Genomic DNA, 12,680 nt, shown 5'->3' with positions numbered 1-12,680 from the left:
AATCACAGCAAACTAGGTATTTTACTAAGAGACGCAATATGGAGTCACTCTGATATGTTGAACCAGCCTTTGAGTTAAAACCTCAAACCTGACATCTATATATATTAGGATGACTAATGAAAGAATTGTGCAGAAGTCTGGTGACCAAAGAGCAGAAAGCAACATATAGAGAAAAGTGATTCATTACCAGTTTCTGAGCATCCCCTGAAGCATGCTGCAGGGAAGCTGCTATTAAATTTATTTCCAAGTAGTGATCATGTAAGTTCTCTGAAAGACAGGTTTCTATTAATAATGTTAAATGACTTACCAGGTTCAAAGTCTTGCAATGATTCCTTCAGGAGGTCAAGAGGTAAAGTTGTGGTACTGCTCCAACTTAGCAATAAAAGTTATTTCATGTCTCACAGGCTTATTCAAAAGGTAGCATATATTTGAAATTACATTTTAAAGAGAGACACACAAGCACATGATCTTGAAAAAAGAGACTATGATAGATGTGGTATGCGATAATGCTCACTGGGTCAAAAATCATACCATCCCTACCCTTGCTTCACTATCTAATGAGTAAGTGACCCAGAAAAATGTGTTCATGAGCAACTCTCTTAAAAGCAAACTTGCAATGAAAAAAAAGAATTTAAACTTCTAGTGGCCCTACATACTTCGCAGTTCCAGATGCTTGCACATCAGATCTATTTTCTGAATTAGATCCCAGGGTATTCAGGATTTCTGATTGTACAGAATAACCCTGTCCCCTTCCCCTACTAAGTCAGGCTGGTAAGAAAGTGGAATAAGAACCAGGAACCTGGTTGATATTGCAATGCCAGTTTGATCTGTCATTCAAGCCTTCACTTTACTGTACAAAGGTTATGAGGCTACTCCGACTAGTAGCCAAAATGCATCACTACAGTAGCAACTAATTTAAGAAGTGTTTAAAAACATAACTAAAGTTTTTTTCTTTTTAATGAGAACACTCTTAGATTGCAGTTAAAAATAGTGCGTGTACATTTCTAATACTATGTGTCTTGTGGCTTTTCCAGAACATCTCCCAGCTGCTGCAGGCACAGTGCAAGACCTCAGATTCTCTATTATCTCTTGGCTTCAGCTCTGCAAGCTTCACATCCCAGATGTCATAGGCTTTCCAAACCTTCTATTTGATATATCATTATGCTCCTATATTTGCATAGAGTGACCCCACCCAGTCCTGCATTCTCCCTTCTTATTTGTTGACAGCTACATATTTTAAAAGAAGAAAAAAAGTGGCTTATAAAATAGCAAAGGAGATGGAGATGAAGGAATAGAACTGCCCTTTCACACACATTGGCAAAGGTTAAGAATAAAATCATTTCCACAGGGAACATCCAGTGAGAAAATGATTAGCTCATTTCTCTTGAGTGGTAGTACTGCCTTCATCTCTTCCCTCTAGTTCTGATGATCAGACTCTACAAGATGGCAGACATTGTTTCAGAGGCTATGGTCAAAAAGGTGATATTTTCCATGTCTGGTGGTCCTGCCTGAATCTGATCACCTTTTGGTCCAGAATTTTCTTATGTAGATTTGTTTCACATCTCGCTCCCCAAAGTCACTTGGATGCCCTTAGAGGGCCATTCATTCCTAGTTACTCTCTTCTTCATTGTAGTTGAACATTCCATCACTAATGCATGGAAGAAACCTAGAGTTTATTTAGCTAAGGTTAAAGTTAAACAGTGTATGAATATGTTAATTGTCAACAACAACAACAAAAAAACACTCTAGCAATCTCACTGATCCTCAAACAAAATTCCTTAAAGTTTGGCAACTCTGGCTTCACTATATTCTACCTACACTGGGTCTGGCTACCCTTAGCCTCTCATAGAATGTTTGTATCTAAGCCACAGAAAAGAAACCCGGTCTCCTTGTCCTCCTCCCCCACCCTCCTCTCTTGCGATCTCTCACCTTACATCTTCCCCCCTTTGAAACAAGGCTATCCTCAGTACAAAACGCCCTGCCTAGGAGGCCTCTCGGGGTATATGTCAGTACTTGCCTTTCCAGTCTGGTTTCATAATGAAAATTGATTTATGCTTTGTACATGTTTGTTTACTCCATGTGCAGGCAACATTCCTGTTCTTTCATCTCTTTTGAAAAATAAAATGATTGTGATAGAAATATGGGTAATGCAAAATATAGCACGTTTGTAAGTATGCATGCATGCACAATTTGTAACTTGCAATTTCAGAGTGTTCGCATTAAAAAAAAATATTTTAGTTTTGTTTCAGAATTGGAAATCACATTTTAAAGTGGAAGCAATGTACACTTTATAAGTTGTATGTACAGGTAAACCTATAATAAGGTACAGTGAATATCTCAATAATAAACCAAACAGGTTGCACTAATTATAAAAAGTCCAACAAATATTAGTGTATAATATATAAAATCAAAGTCCAAATATTGTGTTGCAATGAAAAAAACTTTATTAGTGTCCAACAAATCCACCTTGTGCCAATCCACCACCAGATAAATTAAATAAACTCACCAGAGCAATATGCTGATCAAGTTATAAATCAGCATAAGCGCTTTCTGCTCTGGGAGCAATACTCTGTGGGATGATGAGATAACACTGAAGCTTGATCTCCAATACTCAGGAAGCAATATTCTGCAGGGAATGCTTGAAAATATAGATCCACTTCATCAATAGCCACTACTTCCTTTAGATGCTCAGACCAACACTCGGGATATAAGAGAACAAAAGGATCATGGTGCAGTACCTTAAAAGCTTCTTATTTATTTAAAACACATTGCACTTATACAGCATGGTGTCCCAGCCGACACCAGCGAAAAAAGCGTGATAACAATCAATATACTGAACCCAGCCTTGTCCCGCATGCGCAGACACCAACAGCTCGGGAATGTAATAACGTCACATCCACAGGCCCCGCCCTACACGTTTCGTCATCGACGTCCTCACACCATGCTGTGTAAGTGCAATGTGTTTTAAATAAATAAGAACCTTTTAAGGTACTGCACCATGAGTCTTTTGTTCTCTTATATCCCAAGTGTTGGTCTGAACATCTAAAGGAAGTGGTGGCTATTGATGAAGTGGATCTATATTTTCAAGCATTCCCTGCAGAATATTGCTCCCTGAGTATTGGAGATCAAGCTGCAGTGTTATCTCATCATCCCGCAGAGTATAGCTCCCAGAGCAGAAAGCGCTTATGCTGATTTATAACTGGCGTGACCGCAGAGAGATAACTCCGCACATGCGCGCCACGGGCACCATATTAGAGAAGCCCAACATGTCTTAGCAGCACTAATAAAGAAACTGAAGGCTGGAAAACATCAACAAAGTACCGAACTGAAAAATATGATATCACAAGAATATACAATAAGGAATTTAACCTTAAATATCACGGGGTAAAATTTTAAATGTATAATTGAATGAAACGGAAAAAATTTAAAAAATGTACAACCTATGATTAAAGAAATAAAACATTTATAACGGGCACCATTTTGTTGTGGGACAAAAGTGAATGGGACAAATTCTGATGTTTAAAAAAAGTGTGAAATGACACAGGGGAACTAATTGAATAAATGACTATAAATTTATACATATATATAGTGTTAAAAGGGTGAAAAAGGGTTAAAAATAAGATATGTGTAAAACCTATCTAAAAATCTGAATAGGTAATAAACATATAAGAGAATAAGTAAGCATAAAAATTGATTATATGTAAGACGAGTGATAAGGGTTATGATATATAAAATAAAAAAGTAGATAAAAAATGGGTTATAGAAGAATGTGTAAAAAAGTTTTAAAAAATTAATAACTCGGTCTCTAAATTAATGCCCCAACTAGCATGTATTAAAATAGAAGTCAAAAACTGTATAACAATATAATAGATATTAACAAGGGGTGTAAATTGAATAAAAATTGATAAACCATAATGGCAAAGTAAAACACTATAAGAAAGTATCTGATCATTAGTAGTCTAATGGATGACCGAAGGGAATACATAGAGCATATAAAAATGGAATATAATACACAAAAAATAGAATAAGATAGCTAAGAAATTTAAAATAATCAAAAATTCTAAAATTAACTTATCTGGTATCAATAAAACAATTAATATCAAGTTCAACGTTATGTCCCAGGGGAGATAAAGATCTGAGTTCATAGATCCATTTCGTTTCTAACTTTGAAGCCTCTCTATTTTTATTGATTACCTCTCCAGTTATGTTTAGTAATATCAATGCCAGTAAATTTGAGGCTCTCTGGGTTCCTATGATAAAACAAATCTGTAATGTTTGGATAATGCATGTTCTTTAAAACTTCTTTTGATGTTGTAAACATGCTTTCTCAGACGGTCTCTTAATCTTCTAGTTGTCCTACCCACATACTGTTTTTTACATGGGCACTCAATTAAATAAACCACATGGGTACTATTACATGTGATTAATGAATCTATATTATAGGATTTCCCTGTAATGTTGGAAGCGAAAGTCTAATTTTTTGTTTTACAAGTGCCACTACATGTGCAAATAACGCATTTGTTACAGGGAAAGAACCTTTTTAGACCATATGAAAAAGTGATGTTCTTAGGTGGATCAATCACGTTAGGTGCTAGATGGTGATGTAGTGAGGGTGCTTTACGAAAGATTAATTCAGGTCTGTCAGGAAGGATGTTGCCTAGTATTGGATCGTTTTTAAGGACTTCCCAATTTTTCTTAAGGATTTTTGAAATATCCTTATGCTGTACCGAATAGTTGGTGATAAATGGGCATACCTTAGATACCTTCTCTTTTTTGTTAGAAGACAGTAACTCAGTCCTATTTATGGTCGCTATGTCATTAATACCTTGCTGTAAAGAAGTACTGTCATAACCTTTTTCTATAAATCTCTTTTTTAAGATGTTTGCTTGTGAATAAAAATCGTCAAGGTTATTGCAGTTACGCCGCATTCTTAGAAAGTGGCCCTTAGGTTTATTCCTTAACCATACTGGGTGATGACAACTCTCTATGGGTATATAGCTGTTGCGATCTGTACTTTATAATGTTAGTACCCTCATTCATGACAAGTTCAAGAATTGATTTCAAACTGGCTGAATTGATAAGTTAAATTAATGTTAAAATTGTTAAAATTAAGAGTTTTAAAAGAATTATGTAATGAAAATTCATCTCCTTCCCACAGTAAAAAAATGTCATCAATATAACTACGGTAAAATGATAATTCCAGGCCAATCCTTTGAGTAAATGATATTCTTCATGAAGAAATTAGCCAAACTGGGTGCGAATTCAGCGCCCATAGCTACACCAGTTATTTGGAGGTAAGATTGGTTATTAAACCAAAAATAATTATGGTTCATTATTTTAAATACTGCTGGAGCCCACAAACCCAGAAGGAAGACCGGGTGAAGATGGCGGCGCTAGGGAGCCATGACAGCAAGGTGCTGGATGGCTCCGTGTACAGGTAAGTCTGTCATAATGTACTAGTATGCGGTGCATAATAGTATATTATGACTTAAACCTGCAGTGGGCCCATTATTTTGTTTTTGTTTCAGGCAGTTTACTATCGCTTTAAGACTGGAAATAATCTGTTATGCTTAGGTTGTTTGTTGTAGAACTAAACTGGCTAGACAAACCTTGGACGTATAAGAAAAAACAATTAAGATATAAATGTGCATGTATCTAAACACAAGAACAAAAATGCAATATATTGCAGCATACCAGTCTTTAAATGTCATGGCTGAACTGGATTTTTCTTTTCAAGTATAAATATAGGCATATATATCTATCTATTTTGGATAGAGTAAGGGAGGGTTATAACCCCTGTCAGTTTATTTTTTGCCATCTGTGTCCCACTGAGGATATCTACCTTCACTTCCTGTCTCATAGCCAAACCAGAAAGCAAGGGAAAATTCCTGTAAATTAAGGGAATACCTTGGGAACCCCCAGATCACCAGAACTAGTATCCCCATTGGAAGATTTCCCCTCCATTACTTTTCTGGGGACAACCCTAAATTTAGGGTTTTCTTTCACTTTCAATGATAATGGTAAGCAGGATAAACTTATGAATCTCCCTAATGGGGGCACAAACTGCAATGAAAATCCAAAGTTCTAATGCCTGTCCACTCTATCCAAAACTGAAAAAAAAAAAAAAAGTTTGCCTTTAGTTATACTTTTAGCCTGAAAATATTTTTCAGCAAAAACAGAAAAACACATTTTGATCCAAATTCCAGTTTCTACGTTACTTCCTTTGTAATGAACCAATATCGCAAATGATGTTATCAGTTTCCCAGTTATCTTTTGTTAACTACAAAACTCCTCCTCTTAATGGGGATGAGGAAAAAGGGAGGTGCTTGTTTTCCAACTCAAGAGATCAGCCTAGGGCAGTGGACTCCAAATTGCAGCCCAAGGGCCGGATGTGGCCCTTTGCTAGCCTTTATCTGGCCCTTGGAGCACTATTCCTAACACTGACACCAAAAGTGAGGCATAATTCCCCCAAACGACAGAAGCAATGGGACACTACTATCAATGATGGAACCCTGATCCATCCACTAACATCAATGATGGGTCAATATTCCTTCCAGTGATAGCAATGATGGGACGCTACTGCTCCTCCTAGTGACCACAGCCACTATGCAACTGAACACCACACCTGAGACCTTGTTTACTCTCACTGATGTTGGCCCTGAGACTTTTTCTTTCCCGCTGGACACAATCCGGCCCCTGTAAAGACTGAAGGACAGTAAACCTGCCCTTTGTTTGGAAAGTCAGGAGACCCCTGGCCTAGGGTGACAACACTGCTGCTCCTTTAATACAGTATAATGAGTGAGGGCTATTTCCCATCACAGGAAGTGTGAGGAAATTTAGGCCTTAAAAAGGAAACTAATGTAGCTACCATGTCTAAGGACTCGTGAGTTGCAATTTATTACATTTTTGGGGTTCTTAGATACTTTAAAGTTTTGGTGAATGAAAAAAGATACACTCCCAGTTGAGTTGTTACTGCTATGCAATGCTTCATTTGAGAGATATCCCCTCACGTCTTGTTCTACGGACTACACTGCATCAGACAGGAAGTGAGAATAATTCTCCAACAACAACATAGAAGAACAAAAATGTTTTCTTTTTTTCAATAGAGGGTCTGCATGCAGTAAGTCATAGTAACCAATCAATTTATAATTATAATTATTGTTCTCAGATGATGAAATATGGAATTTTATTAATCATGATTATTCTGAATTACTACTCTTTGCCGAACATCAATGCCGTTAGTCCTGATGTATTATTTAAGACTGAAAGTGAAAAGCAGATGTCATTGAGGGGTACAGGTTGTTGGATGGCCTTTACAAATAAATAAAAAATGTCTTATGAATTACGTTCTTTGTAAAATGATATCACATATGAATAGAAAACGCTGTTTAGTTACCGGATTTCATTTTGCGCACTAAGTAATTTCTTTCCTTTTCTAGGCTGTTCTAAAGTGACCTGCATCAGCTTGACACGTGAAGCTTCTATTAAATTGTCTCCTATGCATGGCAAACAGATATCAATCCGTTTTTTGGACATGACAGACTGTTTTTTGCTGGAAGATGAAGGACTGCACACAATAGCAGCTCACTGCACTCAGCTTACTCACCTCTACCTGCGTCGCTGCATTCGTATTACCGATGAAGGTCTGCGATATATCATGATATACTGTACATCTATCAAGGAGCTAAGCGTCAGTGACTGCCGCTTTGTCAGTGACTTTGGTATGCGTGAGATTGCAAAATTGGAATCACGTCTGCGGTACCTGAGCATAGCCCACTGTGGAAGGATAACTGATGTGGGCATTCGTTACATTGCTAAGTACTGCAGTAAGCTGCGCTACCTCAATGCTCGAGGATGTGAAGGCATCACAGATCATGGGGTGGAATACCTTGCGAAAAATTGCACAAAACTGAAATCTTTGGATATTGGGAAATGCCCTCTAGTTTCAGACATTGGTTTGGAGTTCCTAGCCCTCAACTGCTTTAACTTAAAGCGCTTGAGTCTTAAATCCTGTGAAAGCATCACAGGTCAAGGACTACAGATCGTGGCTGCCAATTGCTTTGACCTACAAATGTTAAATGTTCAGGATTGTGATGTTTCAGTAGAGGCTCTGCGGTTTGTCAAACGCCACTGCAAGCGTTGTATAATTGAACATACAAATCCTGCATTTTTCTAAAAAAAATACAGCGCGTTAATATGTATAACAGATCTTGCACATGCAGCAACTTGTCCATACAAAGTTCTGCTTTTTTCTATGACAAGAATGGAAAGTAATTATATGTTTGTTTTTTTGTCTGCAGTTTAGATATCTAGACATACTAAATAAGAACTGCGCATTTGATCAGTGCATAATATGAGTGTGTATGTGCTTTACATTACTATGTCAAGGTGATTATCATTAGGAAGACATTCCCGTCATTGAGAATATGTGTGAATGTGTCAAATGCTGCATTTGGTAAAACCTACAAGATGTTACATATTTCATATGTTAGAGTTTTTCTGTAACAGAATAAGTGAACACTTTCTGCAATTCATTGTATTAAAGAGAAAGAAGGATTAGTTCACAACCGAAATCATTATATTCACATACACTTACCAGCTATGTTGCATTAATAATAACCTTTTCATTACATGATAAAATAAAAATAATACATTTCATCACATTTCCCAATTTGTCCTGTTTTAGGAGCAAACCTCATTACACTTGGTAAGCAGTAGATTGAATAGAAATAAAAAAAATGCTTCATCTATTTTTCTTTTGGCAGAGCCAATGTCGAGAATAATAGAGTTTTCATATAAAGATGACTTGTTCCTTTAAGGTGACGTCCTGCCCTCGATGTTTCTGCCACTGTAGTTTTGCGGTTGTTTTGGTTCAAGGAGGAATCTAATAAAAGATATGCAGTGCAGAGTGGAAAAATACCTCCATGATCCATGACCAGGATTTTTATATAGGGCTACAAAACTGAATATGACTTTACTGCCAGTTCATCCATGGAAAAATAGTTTGGAACATCTCTCAGAATACTTCAAAACCTACACCAAATTGCACTTATCCCATCCCCAAGCACAAGAAGCCACTGCTGCATTATAGTAACCATATTATAATACATCAGTTATGCAAAAAAAATAATCTCTTGTGATCATAAGCATACATGCTTACTCCCATGCCCCAGTGCAGGACATTTGTTGGAGTCCTCACAATAAAATAGAAAAGGATGTTGCATGATAATGTCAATGGATGCACATAGAATTCTCCCAATTTCATGAAAAATACAATTTTTGAGTGGCAATTCTAGTTGATCAATAGATACCCCTGTGTCTTGCTTAAAATTTGTTTTCAAACATTCTGGAACAACAGGGAATCACAGCAAACCTTCTCAAGTACAGAGATAATGCTTCCAGATATCTTTCAGTAATTTGACAAAAGGAGTTATAGCTCGATTCTAAAAGCCTTCTCATTCCTAAGAGCCTGAGCTGTAGGATCTGCGACACCTGAAGAATATACCCATTATGCAAAAAACAATCCAAGATAGTTACATAACTATGGAGCCTTCACATTTAATTACTGCAAAGAAAGTGGAATGAGTTTGATTTTCCTGGTTCTATAAATCAAGCTTAGATACAGAAAATGTATTTTCCACTCTCACTGAATAGGCAGAAAATTCACAGTGTCAGGAAGCCTAACACTGGGGAGGACTTCCCTTTGACCATTGCCAATTGCTAATTGAATCATGCAATAGTGACACAGAGTGTTAAAACATAATAAAGCCGGATATGTTAAAAAAAAAAAAAAGGTTGAAAGTTGATTTTGGAAGTTTCATTACTGAGCTGTTACTATAAAATGGAATTCTCAACACTTCGCCCCTGCTTCACTTGTCATCTGTTTCAGCATTTGGTAGAGCTGGACTTGATGACAAACCAACATCTTTTACCAGTATTTCTAAAAATGATGACTGATGGAGTATAAATGGCTAGTCATTTTTGTACTTCAGTTCAACATCCTTTGATTCCTTCTAGACCAAAATTTTTATATGAATTAGTTTTATGTACATTTTCTCTTTACCTTTATATGGTGAAGTCAATGTCTTCAGCTATAACATTCTGGCTTACACAAGTAATGGAAACAACAAAGCATGATAAAAACTACAGTTGTTTAACAGCTATTAAAATCCTGAGGTGATTTAAATAAAGCAAATTCTCTATGGTCGCTATAAATGACTGCTGTTACATTTAGTTATTTGCACTATTTACTAATTAAGCCTTTCTGAGTATGCCACAAGTCATAGACAACCAGTCATTTTCACTTACCAGATTATTTTCAAAGAACTTGAGTTTAAATAGCTTGAAACGTATGGTAAAAAAATTGCAGAGCTATAAGGAACGAGGCACCTTCTCTGCAACCCATTCCCACAACCTGGGCTGTATATATCACGAGGTATGTTTGGTCCAATGCCTAGGGCAGCTGAGATAGCGGGAGCAGAACCAGACCGGAAAATTGGCAAATTTATTTTTCTTTATTTGTTTCCCTCTTTTTCACATGCCTAGTTATTTTTTTACTAACATCAGCAAAAGAAATATGAGAGGAGTCAGAGGACACTTTATAGTTCAGAAATCACAGTACTGTGATTACTTGTAAGGTGTTTTTCATGTTTGAAAATTTGTTTTGCGTATAAAGCAGATCACATACTGCATCCAATAATTTTTAAATAAAATAATCATATGACACTGGCTAGAAACTACAAGTACACACATATAAAGCCTTGTATCAGTAAGCAATGTTTCTAGATCCATTAAAAGAAAATAATTACTTTCAGTCACTTCATTGTCTGCCCAAAAGAAAAACATATATTGGCATCTCTGAGAGAAACACTATTATCTATATGCATACCTATTTAGTAGTGTACCACCAGTGTTCCCAGAATGCTCAGCAGAATAGCTCTCCATATTGTTTCTGATTCCTGCTATATAATGTTGGTCATGCCACCAAAGGCAACAGCTGGGAACTCCAGCAGTTAATTTGTGCAAACAGTAGAGATAAATGCACTTATCAGAAACTTATTTCATTTACATTCTTTACTTAAAAGCGCAGACTTACCTGCACTGCTCTAATGGGTATTTGGCTCTTTGAGCCCCAAAAATATTAGCAGACTACCAAGGCAAAATTCACTATATAAGCAAAAAATAACACCTGACTATCATACATACTGTATGGCCAAAAGTGTGAACACCCATCCATATCATTCTGTTCAGGCATTTCCAATGAAGGATATTGTTAATGCTACAAGGATTTCACTATCAAAACCATACTAAAGAAAGCAATGTAGATGCCAATCTGATTACAAAATGAATCAAAAGTCATGTTTCTTAAAATGAGAAGGCAATGTGATTACATGCTATCATTGAATCCACAATGAAATCTGAGCTAAACTGAAAAATAGTTTTTCAGCATATATACAGAATAGAATATTGCATACTGTAAATAATAAGCATTTCATTTTACATTCATGTTTTGTATTTCTCCTAAATACTGTGTATTGAATAAAACAACAGTACACCTACATTATATTGCATTTGTTACTACACACTGTTAAGGCTGGTTCACACCATGAAGAGCGCATAGAGATGAATGGAATGTCATTTTGTGATATTTCAATAAAGTTTAAAAACAAAAGAAATAATTAGGTAGACAGTGAATTGCATTGCAGGCACCACCCCTCACCGCTGCTACACAAGGCACACCAGTACACATGCTAAAATGGCTTGTATTAGGGTGCAGGCTGGTGTGAACGAGCTGCTAGATTAGGATTGCCCAAAACAAAATGCTTTGATGTTGGCTGGATGCAGGTGGCTTGAAAGGTGCAAACATATATATATATATATATATATATATATATATATGTATATATTTTGTCATATATTCAGTCTTCTTCAGAAAAGCCACTCAAAACAGTAGTATTATATAATAGTGAGATCTGTAAAAAAATTATGTCTGATTGTCTGCTATGGGTTTCCCAAATTTGACATGCAAATACCAAATTCTAAAAGTCATTTTGCCATCAACGCCTTACATCTAGTAATACTTAGCCTGTTTAAAGGATGCACAGCACTGCTTTGTAGAGGGGTGTGTCTATTCTCCCTATACTGGAAAGCTTGGGTTCTCCCAGGGCGTTCCATCTGCTCCCTGGGGTGGTAATCTAGGTCTACATTAATAGCATGGGAAATTAAAAATTTTTAGCATACAAGCAAAAAAAACATTGTGGGAAACTTGGAAATTGTAGGCTGCCTTGCAATATTTTTTGTAAAAAGAATAAAATATAATCAAGAAGATTTTGTAGGTAGCAAAAGCCTAAAAATACATGTAAAATCAAAGAAAAAAAAATCAAGGATTTTAAAAGGCAGTATTTTCCTAAAGGGTTTCTATTGACTGGCAATGTGCCTTTGAGCTTGCTAGGGAACTGACACTTTAGTAAGTGTCAGTCACTTAAGCCAGCACCTCCCTTCTGCATATCATAGCTCTCTCCTTTTCTGGAATTGTCTAATATCTGTCTAATTGCTGACCCAGCACCTCTGTCTCTCCTCGCACCTCCTTCACCACCCTACATGATTGTAGCAGCAGCAGGGGCGGACTGACCATTCGAACACTCGGGCACTGCCCGAGGGCCCAGGGTCAGTAGGGGGCC

General features: G+C 36.7%; 1 protein-coding gene across 2 annotated transcripts in view; it reads left to right on the top strand.

Annotated features, from left to right (window-relative positions):
- The window catches only part of FBXL7 (F-box and leucine rich repeat protein 7), a 281,590-nt gene extending 270,032 nt beyond the window's left edge, over positions 1-11,558 (top strand). For both annotated transcript variants that reach the window (XM_089674833.1, XM_089674834.1), the window contains one exon: positions 7,440-11,558. In XM_089674833.1, the coding sequence (XP_089530959.1) occupies positions 7,440-8,176 (737 nt within the window). In that variant the 3' untranslated portion in view covers positions 8,177-11,558. The remainder of the gene's footprint in view (positions 1-7,439) is intronic.
- Positions 11,559-12,680: the final 1,122 nt, after the last annotated feature.

Source organism: Staurois parvus, unplaced genomic scaffold (assembly GCF_062004578.1).
Source record: "Staurois parvus isolate SC_StPar_1 unplaced genomic scaffold, SC_StPar_1.0 ptg000153l, whole genome shotgun sequence".
NCBI classification, from domain to species: domain Eukaryota; kingdom Metazoa; phylum Chordata; class Amphibia; order Anura; family Ranidae; genus Staurois; species Staurois parvus.
The sequence above is the reverse complement of the archived record's forward strand: the minus strand, read 5'-3'. Positions and strand labels throughout refer to the sequence as shown.